We start from the raw sequence: 24,877 nt of genomic DNA, 5'->3' as shown, positions 1-24,877 counted from the left end.
CAAATGATCCAAAGAAGCATCGTGTAAGTTTGAGGAACAGCACCATCTTCTGACCAGGCATGTGAAAAACTTTCCGCAATTTCAGATGACTTACTGTTTATATCAATGGTGGCCAGTTCTGCCGTAAGTTATTCTTTGCTATATTATCTTAAATTTTCTCTTTAAAGCTGATACACCTTTATCTGCTGGTACTTCTTCTTTTACGATTCAAACTTGTTTTTCATTTATTCTCGCTCTCTCTCTCTCTCTCTCTCTCTCTCTCTCTTTCTACCCCCTCTCTCTTACTCTCTCTCCTCTCTCTTTCTCTTTCTTTCTCTCACTTTCTCTCTCTTTATTGCTCTCACTCTCTCTCTTTCTCTCTCACTCTCTCTTTCTCTCTCTGTCTCTTTCTCTTTCTCTCTCTCACTTCCTCTCTCTCTATCGCTCTCACTCTCTCTCTTTCTCTCTCACTCTCTCTTTCTCTCTCCCTCTCTCTCTCTCTCTTTTTCTGTCTCCCTCTCTTTCATCAGCAAACCTCCAACTGGAAGACCCCTCAGAACGATTCAGCAAACCATAACAGAACACGCTTAAAATTCATCTTGTGCAGTATTCATCTGGTCCTTAAACTGTTCCAGGTGGTTCATCTTTACTCCTCTATTTAACATATTGCACTGTTAGATTACTTTAAGAGAAAAGCAGATCTTTGGATAGAACAGCTAAATTTTCCTTTTAATTAGCCAGAAGTAACAATGGACAAGGGGGCCCTGTCCAAATGATGAAGTGATCATTTGCTGAATGTATTCTTTAGATGCAGAAGATCATCAGCAAACCACACTGTTGGGTTAACACTTGCTCAGTTTCAAGTGTTTTTTTCCTCTATGAAACTTAAGCGTCCAAGGTTGCTGATCATGTCAGAACTGGTCAGACTCTCCACCTAAGAGAACCTCGTTCTTGCTGTTGTCACGGTTCAGTGTATCAGCATATTTGGTGTCTGTTTGGTATTGATGTCAAGGTTAGTTGGATTAGGCGCCAACCTTACCTGTGCCATTGATCATATCACAATAACTGTCACTCCAGAAAGGAAGTTTCCTGAAAATAGAATAATTGTAATTCAAATTTTATTACATCTTAGAAACTATATTCATTGAGTTAAAGATAATGGCATATCTTACCCTGCAGCTGTGGATGACAAAAATACCATTTAGAGATGGGAGGTTTTAGTAACTCTGATGAAAGCTATGCCCTATCATTATTTAATGTTGGATATTTTTATTAATATTTTGCAGTCTGAGTATCACTGGCAAGACCAGAGTCATTGCCCGGCCTTGAGAAGGCAGTACTCGAACTGCTACGGTCTTCAGGAATTCTGGGGGGTGGACCCATCAATGCTGAAGGAATGGTCTTATATTTCCAGGCCAGGGCCAGGATGACGTGGGACTTGGAGGGGGTTTTCTGCAGTTAGTGATATTCCCATACACCTGCATCCTTGCAGCCTTATCCTTCTTGGCGGCAATAGTTGTGGATTTGGGGCAGATGCTGTGGGAGTAGTCCTGATGAGCGGGCTGCAGTACATTTTGTCAATGCCGTGCACTGCAATCACGGGGCACTTATGATGGAGCCAAAGAATGGTGGCTGTTGTTTTGGGATACGATGCAAATAGGATGCCTTGTCCTGGAGAGCACTGAACACCTTAAGCATTGTTAAGCATTACTCTCATGCAGTCACATGGAAAGTTTTCCATCTTCTTCTGTAACTCTGTCTTGTTGATAGCAAAAAGCCTCTGAGGTGTCAGAAGGTGGTTAGGGGTTGCCATAGTAACCGGTCTTTTATAGCCCCAGCATGGATGTGATAAAAGTAATTAAGTATTTGATCAATGGACACCACCAGAAAGATAATACAGGAAGACACTGTGTAATTAATGCCAATAAGAATAAATGATCAGTGTTTGGATTCTTTCAGAGGTATTGTAGATGCTTTATTGCCTGGGATCTTTCTGGGCCAGATAGTGCTGGTAGATTCTGCACTCCATGCTTGAATGTTAAACATAGACCATTACAGCACAGGACAGGCCCTAAACCCACAATGTTGTGCCAATCTTTTAACCTACTCTAAGATCAATCTAACCCTTCCCTCCTACATAGCCCCCCATTTTCTACCTTCTGTGTACCTACTTAAAAGTCTCTTAAATGCCCCTGATGTATCTGCCCCAGCAGGATGTTCCACACACCCACAACTCTCTGGGTAGAGGGGAATCTTACAGTCCCCTCTATATAACCTTCAATCACCTTAAAATTATGCCCCCTTGTAGTAGCCATTTCCTGCCTGTTGTCTCGGTTTTGCTTCATACAGGCACGGGCCCCTTCCTTTGCAAATGAGCTATGAATGCAATTTAACAGTGTGCAACCATCTCCAAATTTTCCCACCCCTGACCTCCTGATGAAACAGCAGTGACTGATGAAACATCTGAAGATGCTTCAGCCCAAGACAATCACCAGAGAAACTTCTGGTTAAGGCACTTATGCAAATAAACTGACTCAGGCTTGAGAAAGTATCAAAAGCAATTATTCTTCCCAATTAAAGGATTAGAAAACATTAGCTTATATACTGTGATCCTTACATTAGTTCAACAAAATGCAAAGTGTAATTTAGTACATTGTAAAACAATAAAAAAATTAATTTATTCTTTAAAGAATTCTGTAAGTAAAATAATGATTGATTATTGGCAAAAAATGGTTTTAAGTATTTAATCTCAGGGAAGGAACAATAGATACAGCAGAAAACCCTTGGCTCACTTTTGTCTTGTGCGGTTAGAAACACTTTTAAAGTGCTATATTTTGGCATGGGTACCTGATAGTATTGTTTGCATCTTCCTTTATTCTGAAGGAAAGGCGTATAGGCTACATAAAAAGGTGAATTGAATTCAGAATTCATACTCACTTCTCATTTCTCCAGCGGTCAATAATGCCAACTTTGTTAATGTCATCTTTACCAGTGAACACGTTATAGTGTCCATCTGCTGTTCCATTGTACTGCAAATACAGACAAGTTAAATAATTAAGCTGTCCCAACTGAATCACACTAAGTTGCAGCAATGACACAAGAGATAAAAACAATTGTCCAACCAAAGCAGTTATAAATCAAACTGGTTCTGAAAATTGCTCTCCCTGGTTGATCATTTTCCAGAAGTTTCTGCAGGAAGTGGTGAACACAGTGAACATCGGCCTGCACTTAGCCAGGTGTATAAAACAAAGCAGATCATCTGAGTTTTCAGTCTTAACAATTCCAATCAACAGAGAGGTGTTGTGTACCTGACATTTAAAGATTTAAGAGTAAAGGTCCTCTCCAAGAGGACCACAACCTTGTCATGGTTTGGAGGCTTGCATGTCTCAATGACCCGGAGAGCTGTGCTGGCTTGGAGTCAGGGCTTTATTCTTTGGCTCTTGGTAGGGTCACCCATGTGAAACAGGTCAAAGGGTAGAGGCCAGACTAAGAGTGGTCTACCAGTCCACCAGACCTCCAGTTTCAGGGGTTCAGCTCAAGACTAACAACCCTGACTGGTAAAACAAAATTGTTAAGGAAACAGTGATGAAGAATCCTTCTACATCTGAGTGTGACAGTATTCCTGAGTCTCTACCTGGGCTTGTATGACTAACAGTAGTGAAAACCGCAAGGAAGCTACTGACATGACAAAGGATCCCTGAGAACCACCAGAAATGGAGTACTTTCATTGCTGCCATAAACACCAGCAGCATAATGAACAGTAAGTAAGTAAAGGTCAACAAGTAGGATTAGAATGGACAGGTATTGAAAGCAGGCGTGGACACAGTGAGTCAAAGATATGTTTAAGTCATTCTATAAACTGCAATGGAGATTCTTCAAGCAGCGTTAGCAGCATTATCACAAGTAGTGCAAAATACCTACCGGATAAAATATACCAGTCATCGAGTCTCCTATCTTCAGTTGTTTCAATATAGGGTCTTCATATCCCCAAAGTAACTCCTCCACTGTTCTGTTCTGAAACAGGGAGGCATTTGCCTTTTTCAAGACCATATTGATGATATGGTGTATGAATGGGGGAAGAAGGGATGGTGCAACCTGTGAAAGGTAGAGATAAAATATATTTTAGCATTTAACAGCTTCAGGACATATATTCTATATTGTGTTCACAGTTCTCCATCCACCCGTTCATCAAGTACAAATACAAAGTACAAGAGCTCCTTTAGAGAGGAAAGGAAACAGAATATATCAGTTAACCCCTTATGTTATTTTGACATGACTTTTGGAGTCTTAAAATTGGATCAAAAGTGACACGCCGGGGCCGGCTGGTGGCGCAACGACATCGGCGCTGGTCCTGGGAGTGGAGGTTCCCAGGTTCGAAACTAGTCGGGTCCACCCCCGAGTACGCTTTCCATCCGTGCCGGGTTGAGTGTCAAGATTGCAACTCGACCTCGTAAAATAAAGGGAAAATACTCCGAAAATGTCTGTGTGAGGAGTGGCGCACCACACAGTCTCTCTCTCTCTCTCTCTCTCTCATTCCACGACTTGTAAAAAAGCCAGGAAAAAGACATCATCACGGACGCATGCATGGATGCACGCACGGACACACAGACACGCACGCACAGACTTGCACCCACGCAGGCACACGCCAAAAAAAAAGTGACATGCCAAATGTCTTTAGCTTGCTGGGGAAGGAGAGGCGTTAGTGTGCTTACTTGGCCAGTGTGCCTACACGGTTTGACACTCAGCAATTTTTATCAGAAAGCATTCCATCTGGGTGCATCACTGCTTGGTATAGTAACTGCTCCAGCTGTGACCTCAAGGAAATGCAGAGAGTTGTGGACACAGCTCAGCTCAGCATGGAAACCAGTCTCCCCTCCATAGACTCTGTCTGCACGTCTTACTGCTCAATATGCAGGCAACAAAATCAAAAACCCTCCCCATCCTAGACATTTCTCTCCCCATCCCCCAAATGGCAAAAGATGCAAAAGCCTGATAGTACATACCATCAGGATCAAGAACAGACTGTTGGTGATGTTCACCCCTAGGAACTTGAAGCTGTCAAACCTCTCACCCTCAGCATCATTGATTTTAACACCATCTGTATCTGCATCGTCCCCTTACCAATCTGCTCTTTTGTTTTGCTGACATTAAGGGAAAAGTTGTTGCCATGACATCATGGCACTAGGCTCTTTATTTCCTCCTGTCCTCGGACTTATTGTTATTTGAGATTTGGCCACTATAGTGGTATCATCCACAAATTTACAAGTGCAGGTAGAGCAGAATTTATCCATGCAGCTGTGAGAACGTAGAGAGTGGAGAAGGGGCTGAGAACGCTGCTTTGTGGGGCACCAGGGTTGAAGATCATCATGGCAGAAGTTTGCTACTTTTCCTTATTGATTGTGGTCTGCTGGCCAGGAAGTCAAGGAACCGATTGCAAAGGTAGATGTTGAGCCTCAGGTCTACTAATTCGGAGTTATATTGAATAAGGTATAAGAAAAATGCCCAGTTTTCTTTCCAGACTGGTAGTATGGTACCAGTTCAATATCTCATTCAAAGGTTGATACCTTCAACAGTTCAACATTACCCAAATACCGCACTCGGGTGTGATGTCAGAATAGTCTTTTGGTTCTAGTTAATGAACGGTGAACTCTTTAAGTGTTACCAGCTGCTCCACCAATAATGCTGGGAATTTTAAAAATTGACTTTTGTTAACTGCCTTTCAATACAGAACTTCAGTAATTTCCCTTACGCAACAGCATCTGGAGAACTTTGATACTATGAAATGCTGAGGCTATCACAAGGAAATACAGATATATAAATATTATTTCCTATAGTCCCTATGCCAGCTACTGACAATGAAATCAGAGGCTATAGAAGGTGACTGTGAGAAGCTGCAAGAATCGCACACATTGTTCCTCATGAAGGTTTTTGCAGGAGAATTCCTCCACTGACCACCAACTGAGAGCCTAAACCCTCTTCCAGTAACTTTTCCTCCATTGCATGAATGTTGCTCCTTCCCCCAGCCACGGTGTGTCTGAGGGCAATACCCAAGTGTGTCTACCAGCAGTTGGTTTGTCCAATTGCTCGAAGTCAGCAAAAAGCCCTACAGCTCCTAGTGCACCACTCCCTGTAGACTTTGCCACATAAATTATTACAAAAGTGATAAACACGTGTAGACTCATAACGACAGCCAGAAAAATAAATCAACATGCAACTAGCATGAACATGAGAAAAAGGGGATAGATAGGAGTCCTTTTAAATGGTAGGAGGTGTACTTCTCAATAGTGAGATCTTTTTTCTCTCTCTACAACACAAGACTAAGAAAGGTCATTAGCTGTAGTACTGTTCCAAAGTGACACTTCTGCTAAATTAGCATTTTCATAGAAGAAATAAGACATAGGAGCAGAATTGAGCCATTCAGCCCATCGAGTCTGATCCATCATTCTATAATGGAAGATGGAGCAAATAGTGAAGCAATATACTAACATGGAGAGAATAGAAAAGCTAAATATCACTAAATATTAGACAACTAAAGCTAACATGATTCTTCTTTATCTGATTTATGACGACGGTAATGATTAATCTGAATAGAAACAAAGAAAGGCAGAATCTTGTCCAAAAAGATTCTGGTCATCCAATTAGCAAATGTAAAACTATGATCCCCCACTCCCAGCGCTCAAACACTGGCTTCAAGTGCAACAAGATACTCACACAAGTAATCAGAAAGGTTCTAAAAGGAAGAGGATCATCCCTATATAATGGCCTCTAACCTTACATCTTCCCTCCCCATTTCAACGTCATGGCAAGCTATGATAATTGTCTAGAAATAGAATGGTAACTGCACAGAAGCAGGCTCTTTGGCCCATCTAGTCAGCACCTGCTGTATTTAAAATAATCCAAGCAATCCCATTCCCCTAACTTCTCCCCATACCTCTACATATTCTTTCCCGCTGGTATTTTTGTACTTTACAAATTTGCCTCCATTACTCCGCTTGGCAGTGCATTTCAGAACCCAGTGGCATGTGTAAAAAATGCTTTCCTTTTGATATTCTGTGTCCTTTTGCCAGCAACATTCATTCCACGTAGTCCATCAATATGAATAACTTGCGTTGATTTGTTTTTCTCTTCATAACAGTAAATCTGATCCTCTTCCATCTGCCTCCATCCCAAGGAAAGTGCAAAGTCTTTTCACCTCTTTTACTTTTTACATCTGATCTGAGCTTCCTCTAATCAACTCAGCTCACACTTTGTGTAATGACTTGGCACCTATTATACAAGCAAGACACAAAATGCTGGACGAGCTCAGCCATCCAGGCAACACCTATGGAAAAAGTACAGTCGACATTTCAGGCTTTCTCTTGTTTGTAGTACTAATTAAATGCACTTTTTTTTGTCTTGGTCAATTTTACTGTCTTTTCAGTCATCCATGGAGCATGAAAGATAGAGTAGCTGAATAATTTAACATTTCTCATTTTTCAGTCATAGTTCTATCTACCAAGCTTTGTTCTATCTCATTGAAATTGGCCTTGCTACGGTTGATGACTCTAATTTGGTGTGGTCTATATTTCTTTTCATGTCTGTTTCAAACTTTCTGAAAAGTATGAATTAGGACAAAGTGAGCCACTCAAGTCCTTGACACTATTCCACTGTTCAGTAGTATCATGGCTGTCCTCATTGTTGATTCAACTCTTTCAACCTCTTGTTTATGAGAATCTACCTTTCACTGCTTAAAAATAGCCAGACTCTGCTTTCACCCGTCTCTGAGGAAGAGAATTCATAATACTCATGACCCTCTGAGAGAGAATAAATATTGCTTCATCTTTAATCTGAGTAGGTGGCCTCCTTATTTTTAAACAGTGAGCCCTAATTCTAGATGCACCCGCAGAATGAAACCTCTCCTCCACAGTCACAATGTTAGGACCCTTCGAGATCTCATGTCCTTTTTGCAGGTCATCTCTCACTCTTCTAAATTCCAACAGATACAAGCCGATCCAAACTTTCCTCATTGGATAACCCACCATTCAAAATATTGATCTTGTAAATCTCTTAACTCGGTACAGAGGGTTTCAGAGCTGGCATGCATTGCTGAGTCTGACTTATTGATTGGTATCTAACGTTTCTGATAAATGCTTTTGTTGCTTACCGCAGCAGCAAGGTTGAGGGCTGTCAGTCTGTCTGTTTGTGGTCCCACTGACATGCTGGGCTCAAAGGTGGCTGAATAGGGCTGGAGGTAGGAAGCCGTGTAATTATCATTCATTATAACACTGCTTTTCGGGAGGTACCGCACCCTAGAAAAAAAAATCAATAGAAACGTTATGCATATTGCAACATACAGCACTACTAACAAGTTTTATAGCAGTTTTATAATGAATATATAAAAGTGCTTTGTAGCGGAGAAGCAGTAACACAAGACGTGGAGGACGTGAGGAAAGGAATTAAGAGTGTGAGGGTGATATGGAATCCACCTTTTAGGACACTCACCGCAATAGTTCCATCAACCACATCCTGAACATTAAAATATTAAAATATTCTCATAACTTTTATTTTTGCTCCATTTAAATTACTAGAGGGATATAGAAACATTGGCTGGATTTTTTTCAAAAGGGTATATAATTGTTTGGGTCCTTAGATTAGGTGTTGTGTAATGACCCAGATCTTATTACGGAGCTTAATGTAAAGGAATCCTTAGTGATCATAATATGATTGAATTCATACTGGAATTTGAGAGGGAGAAGCATAAGTCACATGTATCAGTATCAGAATGGAATAAAGGGAATTACAAGGCATGAGACAGGAGCTTGCCCAGGTGGATTGGAGGAGGATACTGGCGGGGATGACAGCAGAGCAGAGATGGCTGAAGTTTCTGGGAATAGTTTACGAGGCGTAGGATAGATTTGTCTCACAGAAGAAGTTCTCAAATGGCAGGGGTAGGCACCCGTAGCTGATAAGGGAAGTTAAGAAAAGGGAGGTGAGAGTTGATATTGGACCACTGGAAAATGATGCCAGTGAGGTAGTAATGGGGGACAAAGAAATGGCAGATGAACTTAATGGGTACTTTGCATCAGCCTTCACTGGGGAAGACACTAGCAGTGTGCCAGAGGTCCTTAAGTGTCAGGAAGCAGGAGTGAGTTCCATTGCTATTACAAAGGAAAAAGTGCTAAGCAAACTCAAAGGTGGGTGAATCACCGGGACCAGATGGACTACATCCCAGCGTCCTGAGAGAGGTTGCTGAAGACATAAGGGATGCATTGTTATGAAGATTGCAAATGTCACTTCACTCTTTAAGAAGGGGGGGAAGGCAAAAGAAAGGAAATTTTAGGCTGATTAGCCTAACCTCAGTGGTTGGAAAAGTGTTGGAGTCTATGATTAAGGATGAAGTTTCGGGGTACTTGGAGACTAATGATAAAATAAGTCAAAGTCAGCATGGTTTCTGTAAAGGGAAATCTTGCCTTAACAAAATAAAATCCTGTAGTATTACAGAAAGATTCAGGCATTACAGGAGGAATGGTTAACAGGCAGGGGGCAGCGGGTGGGAATAAAGGGGACCTCCTCTGTTTGGCTGCCAGTGACTAGTGGTATTCCTCATGGGTCAGTATTGGGACCACTACTTTTCACATTGCTTGTCAATGATTTGGATAATGGAATTGATGCCTTTGTGGTAAAGTTTACGGATGAAACAAAGATAGGTGGAGAGGTAGGAAGTGCTGAGGAAGCAATGTAATTGCAGTAGGACTTAGACAAATTGGAAGAATGGGCAAAAAGTGGCAAATGGAATACAGTGTTGGGAAATGTATGATAATGCATTTTGGTAAAAGGAACGATAGTACGGACTATTATCTAAATGGGGAGAAGGTTCAAACATCAGAGGTGCAGAGGGATTTAGGAGTCCTCATGCAAAACTCCTACAAGGTTAATTTACAGGTTGAGTCTGTGGTAAAAGCCGAAAATGCAATGTTGGCATTTATTTCAAGGGGAATAGAATATAAAAGCAAGGAGATAATGCTGAAGCTTTATAAGACACTAATCAGGCTGCACTTGGAGTATTGTCAACAGTCTTGGGCTCCATTATCTCAGAAAGAAAGTGTTGTCATTGGAGACAGTCCAGAGGAGGTTCACAAGGATGATTCCAGCAATGAAGGGGTTAACATATGAGGAGCATTTGGCAGCTTTGGGCCTGTACTCAATGGAATTTAGAAGAATGCAGGGGGATCTCATTGAAACCTACCGAATGTTGAAAGGTCTAGATAGGGTGGATGTGGAGAGGATGTTTCCTATGGTGGGGTATCCAGAGCTAGAGGCCACAGCCTCAAAACTGAGGGGTGACTTTTTACAACAGAGGTAAGGAGAAATTTCTTTAGCCAGAGAGCGTTGAATCTGTGGAATGCTCTGCCACAGACTGCGGTAGAGGCCAAGTCCGTAGGTATACTTAAAGCGGAAGTTGATAGATTCCTTATTGGTCAGGCATGCATCAAAGGATATGGCGAGAAGGCAGGTGTATGGGGTCGAGTAAGATCCAGTATCAGCCACGATGAAATGGGGGAGCAGACTTGATGGGCAGAATGGACTAATTCTGCTCCTATTTCTTATGGTCTTATAGTCTTATATGTAGATTGGTGAAACAGAGTTTGAATGATAACTGAAATCACAGGAAAGTTTGTGATACAGTATAATATTTCAACCACAAGATTCTTTCTCACTCTGTAAGTCTATTCTCTTTTTCAGTATAGTTTCTATATTTGCAAGACTTGCAGCAAGATATACTGATTTATATTTGTTCTTTTCCTGTTCTCCACCATCCTTTGTTTGCAGACACTAAGTAGGTTCCTAAGTAGTGATCTTCAGCAGCTAATCCAGGAGACTTGTGTTCCTCCAGGGGTTCTTGTTTTCAAACAATTTGGCATCAGACTAATTCAGTTGTTGGCCAGTATGACACACTTCTGTAAAGGGATGTTGGATAGCAATGGGCAGTAGAACCTGGTCAGTTTCTCCAGCCCAGGTGCTGAGGTTAGTGACAGCACCCAACTATCTGCTCTGCCAAGGCTCAGTTAATTCAACTGAGTTGTACATTGACTAACTGTAATGGGTGAGTTCACTGTAAAGCATTCATTGTTTCTTTTCCCGATGCATTGGCAGTAAAGGATTTGATTGGGAGACCAATCTGTGGCCGAGGAATGATGGAAGAGGGCGTTGTTGCTATCTAGAGAAGATGAATCTCAGAGTTGTATATGGATACATACTTTGATAATAAATGAACCTTTGAACCTTTAAGAGCTGATAATCCCAGTTGGTGAACAGCATTCCGACAGACATCAGAAGATTCAGTTTAATAGCACCAAGTTTTTGATAATTTTATGACACGTACCGGTAGGTGTAGGGTCCTCTTTGCTCAACCATAGGTTTAGCACCAGAATTCATAACTTCTGATGGATTTTTCACATGGAACAGCCAGAACTGCCTGTAGACTGGACTCCCAGTTTGTATCCAGTTCTCATAAGCAAGAGTGCCTTCTTCAATAACACCTTCCTATGATAGATTGAAAAGACTGTTAAATTATCAGTACAATAAAATGGACTCTTGATCTCACAATCTATCTTGTTATGGCCTTCCACATTACTGTTCAATGTACATGTATAAATAAATGAATCTGAATCTGTCTGCCTGCACCACACTTTTCCCAGTAACTGTAACACTTTATCCTGTGTTTAAATCTTCGGGCTAGGTTGTGACTATTTATGATGTATATTCTAACTTTTTCAGTCCCCCCAAAAGGCATCATCTCACAAGTTTCAGGATTAAGTTCCATTTGCCATTTCTCTGCTCACTTTACCAACTGGTCAATATGTCCCAAGCTAGAGTACAGTCTTGTCTGAGCACACTCTGTCATGTTTTACATGATGGTAAAGAGATGATTATAATGGCTGGACTCCAAAATGATTGTTAGGTTTATGCTTGTGTACCCGACTTTCTTCACATTGTCTATCTCAGCGGTCCCCAACCACTGGGCCGCGGACTGGTGCCGGGTCGCAAAGCACATGCTACCGGGCTGCGGCGAAACAATTTGATCTAGTGATAGGAGTCAGTGCACCTTTCCTCATTCCCTGTCACACCCACTGTTGAGCTTGAACGCACGCGAGGTCATTACCCGCGCGTCATCCATGTCAGCGCGGGAAGAAGATCAACTCCTCAAGCTTGCAAATGACGGTGGGCTGAGAAGTATGTTTGACATAACAGCTCTGCCAGCATTCTGGATCAAAGTCAAGGCTAAGTATCCTGAGATAGCCACGAAAGCACTGAAAACGTTTCTTCCATTTCCAACATCATATCGCTGTCAAGCGGAGTTTTCTGCAATGAATGCAACGAAAACTAAATTGCGGAATAGACTGGACATAAGGAACCCCCTTCGAGTATCGCAATCTCCCATCACCCCTCAATGGGACCGTCTTGTTGCAGGAAAACAAGCCCAGGGCTCCCACTGATTCAGCGATATTGGTGTGTTGCAATGATTTTATATGTTCATACGGGGAAAATATGTGCTATGTGTTTAATATCCAAATGTTGCTTAAAATGTTATGATGCTATTGACTTATAAGTGACTTATATAACCATATAACAATTACAGCACGGAAACAGGCCATCTCTGCCCTTATAGTCCCTGCGGAACGCTACTCTCACCTAGTCCCACCGACCTGCACTCAGCCCAGAACCCTCCATTGCTTTCCTGTCCACATACCTATCCAATTTTTCTTTAAATGATAATATCGAACCTGCTTCTACCACTTCAACTGGAAGTTCGTTCAATACTTACTTCAAGCTCCCCTGTCCTCCCCTGATGATTGACTTATCGCTATATTCATGCGAGGAAAATATGCGCTGTGTGTTTAATATTAAATTCGTTAGATGAACCCTTTTAGAAACGAAATAGAGTGTATTAACCACTTAACACCTATATTCCGGTTGTGATTAACACCGCCCCCCAAACAGAATCGCCAAAAACGATCTGCAGGAAAAAAAATTGGCACATACACGCATGCGCACTGGTGCCTGCGCAAGGCTTCATGGTCATTGTAGTCTTTCTCGGGATAAACACAACGTATTTGACTGCTACTCTTGTCCGTTGGAAACCCTACACCACCCCCCACCCCCCGGTCAGCCGGTCTGCAAGAATATTGTCAATAATAAACCGGTCCGCAGTGCAGAAAAGGTTGGGGACCCCTGCTCTATCTGCATGTGACTGACCTATTTCTGGAGATTGTTTCCTTTTTCCAAAGTTGCATTAAGAGATTCTTGGTGTGTGCCTCTCAGTGTCTGTCCTTTCCTCTGTAAATCACCAAAGTATGGCCATACAGGATATAATAAAATCTCTCAATGATCTGGCTCTTTTACTACCCAGGTGCCAGAATAAAAATGCATCCTTAATATAACCATCAGTTCTTCAGAGTTGATATCATTCTCACTATTTCATCAACTGTCCATTTCCCTCCACACATGCTGTCTGATCCATTGAATTCCTCCCACGGCTTTTCTTTGCTCTAGATTCAGGCAAATGAAGTCTCTTGTGTTCCCCTATTTCACTGCTCAGTCCATTGTGAGAAAACTGTAGCACACAGTTTACCAAAACCTGAAATAACCAGTTTGCGAAATACTTTAATAATGGAATTTGAACCCTGAGCAGTGCTTCACCATCAAATAAATCACACAAATGCACATATTCTCTGTTAAACCATTCAGGTAAAAACCCTCCTGTGATTGTCCTCTAACTGATAAACGTCATGGGAACATAATGCAATAAAAATGTGAGTTCAAGCAAAGTAAATAGATACTTACATTTTTCAAATCTGAAATATATGACAAACATGCACATAAATTTCAATAATCTATTGAAAGATCACATATAAGGATTAAATGAAAACACCTCAAAAAGCAAGATCGCAACTGACCCTTTTCCATTCAGGGCTTTTGAACATCAGAAGCTGCTTGTTTGTATATCAAGTACTGTAACAAGAGGATATACTTGGAGACAACTATTCATGTTTTTACATGCATTTGTAGCTGTTACTGGGAGTAAATTATTAAGAAATATTGCAGGTCAAAGGTTAACTTGATCTTCAGACTTGCACACAAGACACAAAACTCTGCCAGAGATTTTAATAGATTGGTAAACTTCACCCCTATTGGCCAATTTTTCAGCCTCACAGACAAGCCATGTTGCTCTTGTTGCACCAGGATTTATGGTGCAAAATTACTGAGTGGAAATAAATTAATTTACTAACCAACACCTTTTCCACAAATGCTTCTCCTAGTCATGTCAAGATTGGGAACCTTTAAAAATCCCAGCCTCCCTCCAATTCATAAATGTGATTATAGATGGATTTTCTTTCGTATTTGTGATACGTTTGAGTTGTAATTCTTCCACCATAAATCCTGAACCCAGCACAGTCTGTAGAAGGCATCAAATCACATATCATTACCATATACATTACTCATATATCCAAACTCATATCACATATATCATAGATACTCATATTTCATGGCTTCCCATAATATCCAATCTGGAATGACATTGATTACTTATTCAACGTCCATTAGCTCCATGAACTCAGTTGTCTTTCATGTGAGGCAGAAGTTTCCATATACAATAATATACAGTATGTCTTGTAATTGAGGCTATGGCTACTTGCGTGTGATGCCCAAATCCTCATAAGTCACCCCTCAGCTGAGGAAATTATTAATCAACTTTTATTCCATAATTCAAGGACACGGAAGAATCCAAAAGCTTGATGTGCCAATATGCAAATTAAATTAAATCTATCAGATCTACCGGATAGGAGTCATAGTGTTGTGATTTTGAATTGAAGACAAGTGCAACCAATACCAGACACAGCATTGAAGTGACTCTCTGATAGAGGTGTACAAGATAATGCGAGGCATTGATCATGTGGATAGTCAGAGGCTTTTCCCCAGGGCTGAAATGGCTAGCACGAGAGGGCATAGTTTTATGGTGCTTGGAAGGAGGTAGAGAGGAGATGTCAGGGGTAAGTTTTTTATACAGAGAGTAGTGAGTGTGTGGAATGGGCTGCCGGCGGCGGTGGTGGAGGCGGATACGATGGGGTCTTTTAAGATGGCTACATGGAGCTTAGAAAAATAGAGGGCAATGGGTAAAGCCTAGGTAGTTCTAAGGTAGGGACATGTTCGGCACAGCTTTGTGGGCTGTAGGGCCTGTATTGTGCTGTATGTTTTCTATGTTTCTATTAAATTGCATGGGAAATGATAAACTGTGGAGTGTAAACCAGGGCTGCATTTGACAGTGAATATACTGTAAGTGAGGCTATCAGCACCCATTGGTAAATAATCCTTAAATTCTAGAAACTGCTGTGAGCAATTTCCTTGCATTCAGATATATATCAAATGTTAGTTGTTTGGTGAGGGATAAGTACCACTAAACAAATTCTTTGGCCTTGGAAAAAATCACAATTTTATCTATGTGGGGCTGCTTTCCCTCGGAAGAAAATTAATGTTAGAAATTTTAATTCTCCTCTTTCACTCTTATGTCTCTCTCACTTAATCCTTTCTCAGTTCTAACATCTTTATTCTATTTTGTGTTACCTGATTTACTTCACCTGATTTAAGTACTGTATGCTCATTAAGTATTCTTAACTCTGGGGCCGAATTGTGCTCATACACGGTGTGAAAGATTTGAACAACCCTGGCAATGGTTTCTTAATTTCTTCGATTATTTGAACATGTGCTTCCTCCAGACTTGCTTTCAGATTTCCCGTATTGCAATAGTTAATCGGCAACCACCAGGTAGGGCATTTTTGTTGCTTGTGTGACCGATAGGAAATGCATAGACCTGGAGGTCATTGATCATAAAATGAACTAAGAGCAAAAGGTACTGAGAGTTCCATTTCTCCAACACCCCAGGCCTGAAGCAAATGAACAAAGACAGCAAAGAGAGTGAGAGTTTACAGGAAGCATTTTTACAATCAATTAGCAATTGGTTTTATACAGAATAAAGGTGAATAACAACAATAACCCATATTCCTATGGCATCATTAATATGCAGAAAACCATGAAACAGGTGAAAGAGGGTTTTTGTTTAGCCAAAAGTCTGTTAGTTTTCCAATAATAGGAACGATCCATAATCAGGTGTTGGTGATTAGCATATTCCAAGATCCTAGAGAACAGGATGGGTTCAAAAAGGGCACAACCTATCTGTTAACCTATCTGGATATCAAATGGACAAAGGGACATATGTCACTACCAACAAGTCCCCTTTACAAACAAAGTGCCTTGGTGAAGTTTTGTGATAAAAATGCTCAAATATGAATATGAAAAGTATTCATTATAAAATGTAAAGTATTGTATGTTTACTACTATCTTAAATGTGCTGAATATGCCTTGTGCTGTGTATGACTATTGGTACAGATTGACCACCGATTTTCTGGAAACTGATAGTTCAGCACTTCTTTTAATTAGGATGAAATTACGAGGCCAAGAATCACTCACTTTTCATGAAACATCTGTTAGGTGAGGTGAATGCTAGCAGTTCTGTAGAGGTATTTATTAAAGAATTTAATATGAAGGACATTCTTTGGTTCATTGCTCAAGGGTGGAAGAAGGTACAACCATAAGTTGTGACCTGCCTTGAAGTTTGCTCATGCGCCTGAAGAAAAGCTTGATGATGATCTTACAGGATTTTGTGTACCAAAGGAGAAAGTAGTTGCTCATGATTTGCTTGATGGTCCAACAGAAATGTTACAGGACCTGCTTTCAAAGATATAGCAAGTAGTCTTAATGAAGAAAGTCTACATGAGTGGTTGATTGTCGACGACAAAACGCTTGTTGTGCATCACCTTACAGACTCGGAAATTATAGACAGTGTTCTGAGTGCTGATAAAAGCTCTGCAGTTTTGATGAAGATGGCAGCAATGAGGATGAAACTAAAAGATTTACTATTGACAAGTTGATTGAGTTGTTGGGTGATTCAATTAAAGAGTTAGAGAGATGTGCCTTACTGACAGAAAAAGACCTAAAATTTGTATTTGATGCAAGAAAAATTACACAGGGGAGAGATCGAAACACATGAAACAACTTCGCCTGGATGAAAATGTTTAAAAAGATAACCAAGAAGCAACATTCTTTGTAAGCACAGTAATTATAAATTTACATTTAATTCTTATATAATTAATAATCCTTTTTTAGCTTCTATGGTCCATTTTTTGACATGGTTATTGCGTGATCATTAATCTGGCGAAAACATTAATCTGACAAGGCTCGGGAACCAAGGGGGCTGGAAAATCAGTGGTCAACCTCTGCTGTGTTTTGCACTTTGGCCACGGAGGAACACTGTTTTAATTATACATTATTTCCCATTAAAGACAATTAAACAAAAAAGAATCCTTTGAGTAATCACATGCAATCACACACACGAGGGGTGATTGATTTTGTTTGTGGCCTAAGGTAGAAGGAGTGAATTTTAGAAAACCTAGCACATTTATTTTTCAACATAGTCCCCTCCTACATTTACACACTTAGTCCAGCGGTCGTGGAGCACACGGATCCCTTCTTTGTAGAAGTGGTCCACAGCAGGGGTAATTGATAAGTTCGTGGCCTAAGATAGAAGGAGATGAGTTATTAACTTCAAACTTTCTGCATTTTCACTCAAAGAGTTGAACTGCACGTGCATGTAACGAGAGCGTCTTGGACCTCCAGATAGAAGCTGTTGTTACATGCACATGCAGTTCAGCTCTTTGAGTGAAAATGCAGAAAGTTTGAAGTTAATAACTCATCTCCTTCTATCTTAGGCCACGAAATTATCAGTCACCCCTCATATATAATATATACATTTAATAGGATAGTGGAATTTCAGTTTTATGACACTTAAAATTTATTCAGAGAAAATTTTACACAATTTGACTTTTTAATATTATAAGCCCATGTTTAGGAAATGTGGTATGCAGAGTATGGGGCTCTTTTAGTTAAAGTTAATCGGGAATGCGGTTTAAGAGTTCATCAGTGTATGATCATTTTTTAATTGTAACATTTTCTATGCAATAAAGGAGTTTTGCAGGAGATTTGTTTCATACTTATGAGGCCAATGTACATAATCCAATAGATGACTTTTAAACAAATGAATAAATATGATCTCAGATTACACTACCAATATTTATCAACATGATAATGCATGAACATCGTACATATAAAATAAAGTATTTTTACCACATCACTTTTTGAACACTTAATGAAAAACTGACCATATATATTTACATAATTTCAGAATATGCCTGTACCTTATTTATGGTCTTATGAACAGTCTCATTTCCAAAAGGTATCAGAATACCTCCAATTATCACCAAGAGCGCGCTGACAGCAATTCCAATGCTCAATAAGGTTATTTTGTGACAGCCCATAGTTCCTAACCAGTAGATTGAGGCAAAATATTTTGATGCAGAGTAGGTGTTCAGCTAAAGCAGCAGCCAGCAATCAGCAAAGAGACACTCTGGGAGCAGGGAATCTTATAAATACCCAGCTATTGAAAGAGCATTTGACAGCAAATTAGAAGGAAGTACTGATAACGTGGGGCTTGACTGTTGGGAAATTCAAACCACATCAAATCTGCTTGTCAAGACAAACAAAGGTCAGACGTCAAAGTCCGCATGATAAGAGAATATGCATTATCAGTGAATTAACACATAGCAGATCCCTAAGTCTACTTTGTTTGCTATTTACACAGCTGTTAATGAAGGAGTTAAATGGATGACACCAAAATGAAATAATGAACTACCAACTACCCTGTATATGAGGATTATGATTATGATTATGATTATGAGGACACGCAGTCCTCTTTTATTGTCATTTAGTAATGCATGCATTAAGAAATGATACAATGTTCCTCCGGTGTGATATCACAGAAACACAAGACAGACCAAAACTGAAAACCTGACAAAAACCACATAATTACAACATATAGTTACAACAGTGCAAGCAATACCGTAACTTGATAAAGAACAGGCCATGGGCACAGTAAAAAAAGTTCAAGGTCTCTCGAAAGTCCCATGATCTCACGCAGATGGGAGAAGGAAGAAAACTCTCCCTGCCATGAGCCTTCCAGCACCGCAAACTTGCCGATGCAGCATCCTGGAAGAACCTGACCACAGTCCAACTCTGAGTCGTTCGAAAACTTCGTGCCTCCGACCAGCCCTCTGACACCGAGCACCATCTCTGCCGAGCGCTTCGGCCCCAGCCCCGGCTGCCAGCAACAGGCAAAGGCAAGAATTTGGGGCCTACCCTCCGGAGATTCTCGATCGCACAGTAGCAGCAGCAGCGAACCAGGCATTTCAGAAGTTTCTCCAGATGTTCCTCCGTGCTTCTCACGCCTGTCTCCATCAAATCAGAATTGTGCACGGCCCCCTATTTAACAAATACGATATCATTTCACCGGAGAGGCTGCACGCGCTACGTCGCGCCGCCATCTTCTCCTCCTGCCACAGGTTAACTATTCTTCAGCTAAAAATGCCAGACCTTGGAATTAAAGATTTATGGGATTAGTGCAGTGGAACCAGAAGATTAGTGTAGTGGTTCTAAATTCCAAAGAGAGTCGAGTTTCCCTAGTCCTCACCTTTCATAGAACATAGAACATAGAACAGTACAGCACAGTACAGGCCCTTCGGCCTGCAATGTTGTGCTGACCTTTTAACCTACTCCAAGATCAAACTAACTTTTCCTTCCCACATAGTCCTCATTTTTTCATCCTTGTGCTGCCTGCATCTCAGTGTCTATTGCTTATTTATTATTTCATATTTTTACTTTTTCTTAGCAATAGCTGGTAAAACCTGAGGTACAGGCATAGCCAAGCACACTCACTTCTCAATTGTTATTGTGGTTTTCTAGAGATTTATATAAATATTACCGTGCAGGCCTAATTGTTTAATGTTATTGTGTAGGGACTTTGGGATGATACCAGTTGTAGGCATTACTATTGGGACAATATATACCCTGTTCATATTCTAAAGTCTTTCAGTTTCCTCTTTGAATTCAGCATATTTCTGGTGATTTGGGAATGTTATGTGTGCTTGGAATGACTGGATCTATTAAGTGAGTTGTTCTTGCTTGTTTATTCTGTAATATTACATCCAGACGGATATTATGAATTGTCCTATCTGTAATAATGGATCAGTAATAATATGATTTGTAGGACTCTGACTCTAAAATAATTCACCGAATTATAGGAAAGATGTCAATAAAATTGAGAGAGTACAGAGGAGGTTTACTAAAATGTTGCCTGGGTTTCATCTCCTAAGTTACAGAGAAAGGTTGAACAAGTTTTTAAACAAGGTCTTTATTCTTTGGAGCATAGAAGGTTGAGGGGGGACTTGATAGAGGTGTTTAAAATTACGAGGGGGATTGATAGAGTTGACATGGTTAGACTTTTTCCATTGAGAGTGGGGAAGATTCAAACAAGAGGACATGGGTTGAGAGTTAGAGGACAAAAGTTTAGGGGTAACATGAGGGGGAACTTCTTTACTCAGAGAGTGGTAGCTGTGTGGAATGAGCTTCCAGCAGAAGTGGTTGAGGCAGGTTCTATGTTGTCATTTAAAGTTAAATTGGATAGATATATGGACAGGGAAGGAATGGAGGGTTATGGGCTGAGTGCAGGTCGGTGGCACTAGGATAGGGTAAGAGTTCGGCACGGACTAGAAGGGCCAAGATGGCCTGTTTCCGTGCTGTAATTGTTATATGGTTATATGGTTAAAACTGGACAAGGCTTGTATTTATGATAAAGTATGGTGTCTTTTTTGAGTTTGTATTTTAAAGCAAAATTTTGGTGAATGATGTTTGCCACGTGATTGTGCAGAGTAAGCAATCAGATTGAGATAAACTGTAGTGGGATCCTGTAATGTGTTAGATTGTTTCTGGTTTCTCTCGACATTTTCTGCCTTATCAGCTTGAATTTGGTGGTCTTTTATTACGTAATTTTTGATAACGTTTTGTGTTAACCACCTGGTCCTGTGTTGCCACAGGGAACCCTTCCATTTCTGGGAAGAGGTCTCTAACTCTGAGCCAGGCATTCAACACTTCCTTGTTGACATCCAGTCCGCTCAAATCTTGTTGACATCTGGTCTGATGCCAAATAGTTTGAATAGGTGGAAGTTCCAAGTAAATTTCTAGTATTTTTTTTCAGTTAGTACATAGCTGGTGCACTGAGATTGGGTCCAGAGTCAGAGGTAAGTTCCTTGTGTGAGAGTGGGGACCTCGGGAGACCTCCAGTCTCCCTGGTGACTACATCAGCACGAAGAGCTCTGAGCTACAGTTCCTTAGAGACTGTGTTCAGGAACTGGAACTGCAGCTCAGTGAACTTTGGCTCATACAGGGGAATGAAGAGGTGACAGATAGAAGCCACAGGGAGGTAGTAACCCTCAAGTCGCAGGAGGCAGATAGATTGATGATGGTCGGGAGAGGGAAAAGGAATAGGCAGCCAGTGTAGAGAACCCCTGTGACAGTTCCCTTCAATAATAATTATACCTCTTTAGATACTTTTGGGGGTTTTTAGGGGGGTTTGACCTACCAAGAGGGAAGCCGCAGTGACCTGATCTCTGGCACTGTCTCTGTGGCTCAAAAGAGAAGGAGGGAGGAAGAAGAGGAGTGCAGTAATGATAGGAGATTCCATAATTAGATGAGCAGACAGCAGATTCTGTGGACGTGAAAGAGATGCCCAGGTGGTATTTTGCCTTCCAGGTGCCAGGGTCAGGGATGTCTCAGATTGGTCCACAACATTCTAAAGGGGGTGGTGAACAGCCAGAAGTTGTACATACTGGCACCAACGACATAGATAGGAAAAAGGTGGAGGTCCTGAAGAGAGAATATAGAATAAAGGCTTTTTCCTTTATGGACTTGTTTCAAGAAGGTCAATTGATGTCCTTTGAGAAATTAGTAACTTAATACTCTCTCTCATATTCACATTTTTTGCAATATCTTCAGGTCAGACATTTTTTACAAGAATATTTAAGTAATCTTCCGTATATACAAGATTCTGACCTGTTAGACATTATTTTAAAAATGAACCCTTTAGTGAAAGGCTTTATTGGGAAAATTTATAATTTACTATTACAACAGGACAATTATCGTTTACTTAAGATCAAGCAAGATTGGGAGAGAGAGCTTAATATGACCTTGATAACAGAGGATTGGTTGCGAATTTTGAAGCTGCTTAACTCTTCTTTGATTTGTGCCAGTCATTCTTTAATTCAATTTAAAATTGTGCATCGTTATTATTTGACAAAGGAGAGATTGTCTAAAATTTTTCCTAATGTAAATAATCAGTGTGATAGATGCAAAACTGAGATAGCTATATTGACACATATGTTTTGGTCGTGTTCTGTATTGAAACAATTTTGGAAATCTATTTTTTCTATAACCTCTAAAGCTTTAAGAATCAATTTACAACCTAATAAATTGACAGTTTTGTTTGGTATAATTCCTCAACATATTCACGGTATTTCTATATCTGACCAATATGTAATTGCATTTGTCACATTACTGGCTGGAAGGGCTATTTTATTAAAATGGAAAGATGCTTCTGCTCCCACTTTGATACAATGGTTCTCTCAGGTGATGTTATGTCTTAGTTTGGAAAAAATTAGAAGTCAAACTTTTGATCCCAAATTTCACTTTGAGAAAAGGTGGGGTTCTTTTGCCCATTATTATCATTTGACTTGCGTTAATTAAGCTGGTCCTTTTCTGACGCTTGGTTATATGAATTTGGTTGGTGGTTTGATTTTTTTTAAGGAAGCTTGTATGGCGCATAGCTCTGGGTTTGTGCTCCAAATGGTTTTTTTTTTCCTTTTTTTTAGTTATTAGGGGTTTTCTCTGTTTTAGTTAGTAGGGGTTCTTTTTTTTCCTTCTTTCCTTTTTTCCATAAAAAAAAGCTTTAATACTTTATTTTTTGATTATTATTGATATACTGTTTTTTGATTATTATTGATTTACTGTTTTTTGATTATTATTGATATACTGGTTGACAGTTTATCTTTTACTCTACATATGGATATGTTATCTTGATTATTTTGATGTATTTTTCTCTGTTGTTGATTTTCAATAATAATTAATAAAAAGATTTAAAAAGAAAAGAAAAGAGAATATAGGGAGCGAGGTAGAAAACTGAAAAGCAGGACCTTGAGGGTAGTAATCTCTGGATAGCTGCCTGTGCCACACACTAGTGAGGGTAAGAATACGATGATTTGGAGGTTAAGTGCATGGCTGAAGAATTGATGCAGGGACAGGGTTTCAGATTCCTGGATCATTGGGATCTCTTCTTGGGAAGGTATGACTTGTACAAAAGGATGGGTTATACTTGAACTTGAGGGGGACCAATATTATCGCAAGCAGGTTTGCTTGAGCTGTGGGGTAGGTATTACGTAATGACACAGATTTGATTAGAGAGCTTAAGGTGAAGGAAACCTTAGGAGACAGTGATCATAATATGATAGAATTCACCCTGCAGCTTGAGAAGGAGAGGCTAAAATTGGATATATCAGTATTACAATGGAGTAAATTAAATTACAGAGGCATAACAGAGGAGCTGGTCAAAGTTGATTGGAAAAGGACACTAGCAGGGATGACAGCAGAACAGAAATGGCTGGAGCTTCTGGGAGCAATTTGGAAGGCACAGGAAAGATATATCCCAAAGGTGAAGAAGTATTCCAAAGGGAGGATGAGACAACAGTGCTGACAAATCAACGGCAGCATAAAAGCAAAAGAGAGGACATATAATATTGCAGAATTTAGTGGGATTAGTATTGGATTAGGAAGCTTTTAAAAACCAACAGAAGGCAACTGAAAAAGCTGTAAAGAGAGATAATATAAAATATGCAGGCAAGGTAACTAATAATAGGAAGGAGAATACAAAAAGATTTTTCAGATATATAAAGAGTAAAAGAGAGTTGAGAGTGGATATTGGACCATTGGAAAATGATGCTGAAGAGGTTATAATGTGGAACAAAGAAATGGCCCACTAACTTGGTAAGTATTTTGCATCAGTCTTCACTGTGGAAAGTCAGAAGGTGGGGAGAAGGTGCTTGGGAAGCTGAAAAGTCTGAAGGTAGTTAAGTCACCTTGGCCAAATGGATTACACCCCAGGGTTTTCAAAGAGGTGGCTGAAGAGATTGTGGAGACATTAGTAATGATCTTTCAAGAATCTCTAGATGCTGAAATAGTTCCAGAGGAACGGAAAATTACAAATGTCACTCCACTCTTTAAGAAGAGAGGGAAGTAGAAGAAAGGAAACTATAGGCCGGTTAGCCTGACTTTAGTTGTTAGAAAGATGTTGGTGTCAATTATTAAGGATGAGGTTTTGAGGTACATGGCGAAATAGGCCAAATTCAGTAAAGATTTCTTAAGGGGAAATCTTGCCTGACAAATCTATTCGAATTCTATGACGAAATAACAGGCAGGATAGACAAAGGAGAGTTAGTGAATGTTGTTTATTTGGATTCTTAGAAGGCCTTTGACAAGGTGCTGCACATGAAACTACTTAACAAGATAAGAGCCATGGAATCACAGGGAAGATGTTACCATGGGTAGAGAATTGGCTGATTTGCAGGAGGCAAAGAGTGGGAAAAAAGGTGGCCTTTTCTATTTGGCTGCCAGTGACTAATGGTGCTCCACAGGGCTCAGTGTTGGGACCACTTCTTTTTCTGTTATATGTCAATGATTTGGATGAAGGAATTGATGGCTTTGTTGCCAATTTTGTATATGATACTAAGACCGTTGGAGGGGCAGGTAGTGTTGAGGAAGCAGGGTGTCTGCAGAAGGACTTAGATTAGTGGTCACCAACCTTTTTAAGCCCAAGATCCCCTACCTCGACCTTAGTGAAAGGCAAGATCTACCTACTAAATCGTTT

The 24,877-nt window shown here is 40.2% G+C and overlaps 1 protein-coding gene across 1 annotated transcript in view; it reads right to left on the bottom strand.

The window, feature by feature from the left end:
• The window catches only part of cd36 (CD36 molecule (CD36 blood group)), a 35,496-nt gene extending 17,080 nt beyond the window's left edge, over window positions 1-18,416 (bottom strand). The window contains exons 1-6 of the mRNA XM_072240959.1: window positions 18,270-18,416; window positions 11,342-11,502; window positions 8,123-8,267; window positions 3,901-4,074; window positions 2,917-3,008; window positions 1,019-1,068 (exon numbers count right to left, since the gene is read on the bottom strand). Coding sequence (XP_072097060.1) covers window positions 1,019-1,068; window positions 2,917-3,008; window positions 3,901-4,074; window positions 8,123-8,267; window positions 11,342-11,502; window positions 18,270-18,389 — 742 coding nt within the window. The 5' untranslated portion in view covers window positions 18,390-18,416. The remainder of the gene's footprint in view (window positions 1-1,018; window positions 1,069-2,916; window positions 3,009-3,900; window positions 4,075-8,122; window positions 8,268-11,341; window positions 11,503-18,269) is intronic.
• Window positions 18,417-24,877: the final 6,461 nt, after the last annotated feature.

This window comes from Mobula birostris, chromosome 23 (assembly GCF_030028105.1).
Source record: "Mobula birostris isolate sMobBir1 chromosome 23, sMobBir1.hap1, whole genome shotgun sequence".
In the NCBI taxonomy this organism is placed as follows: Eukaryota; Metazoa; Chordata; class Chondrichthyes; order Myliobatiformes; family Myliobatidae; genus Mobula; species Mobula birostris.
This window is presented reverse-complemented; position numbering and strand designations above follow the sequence as displayed.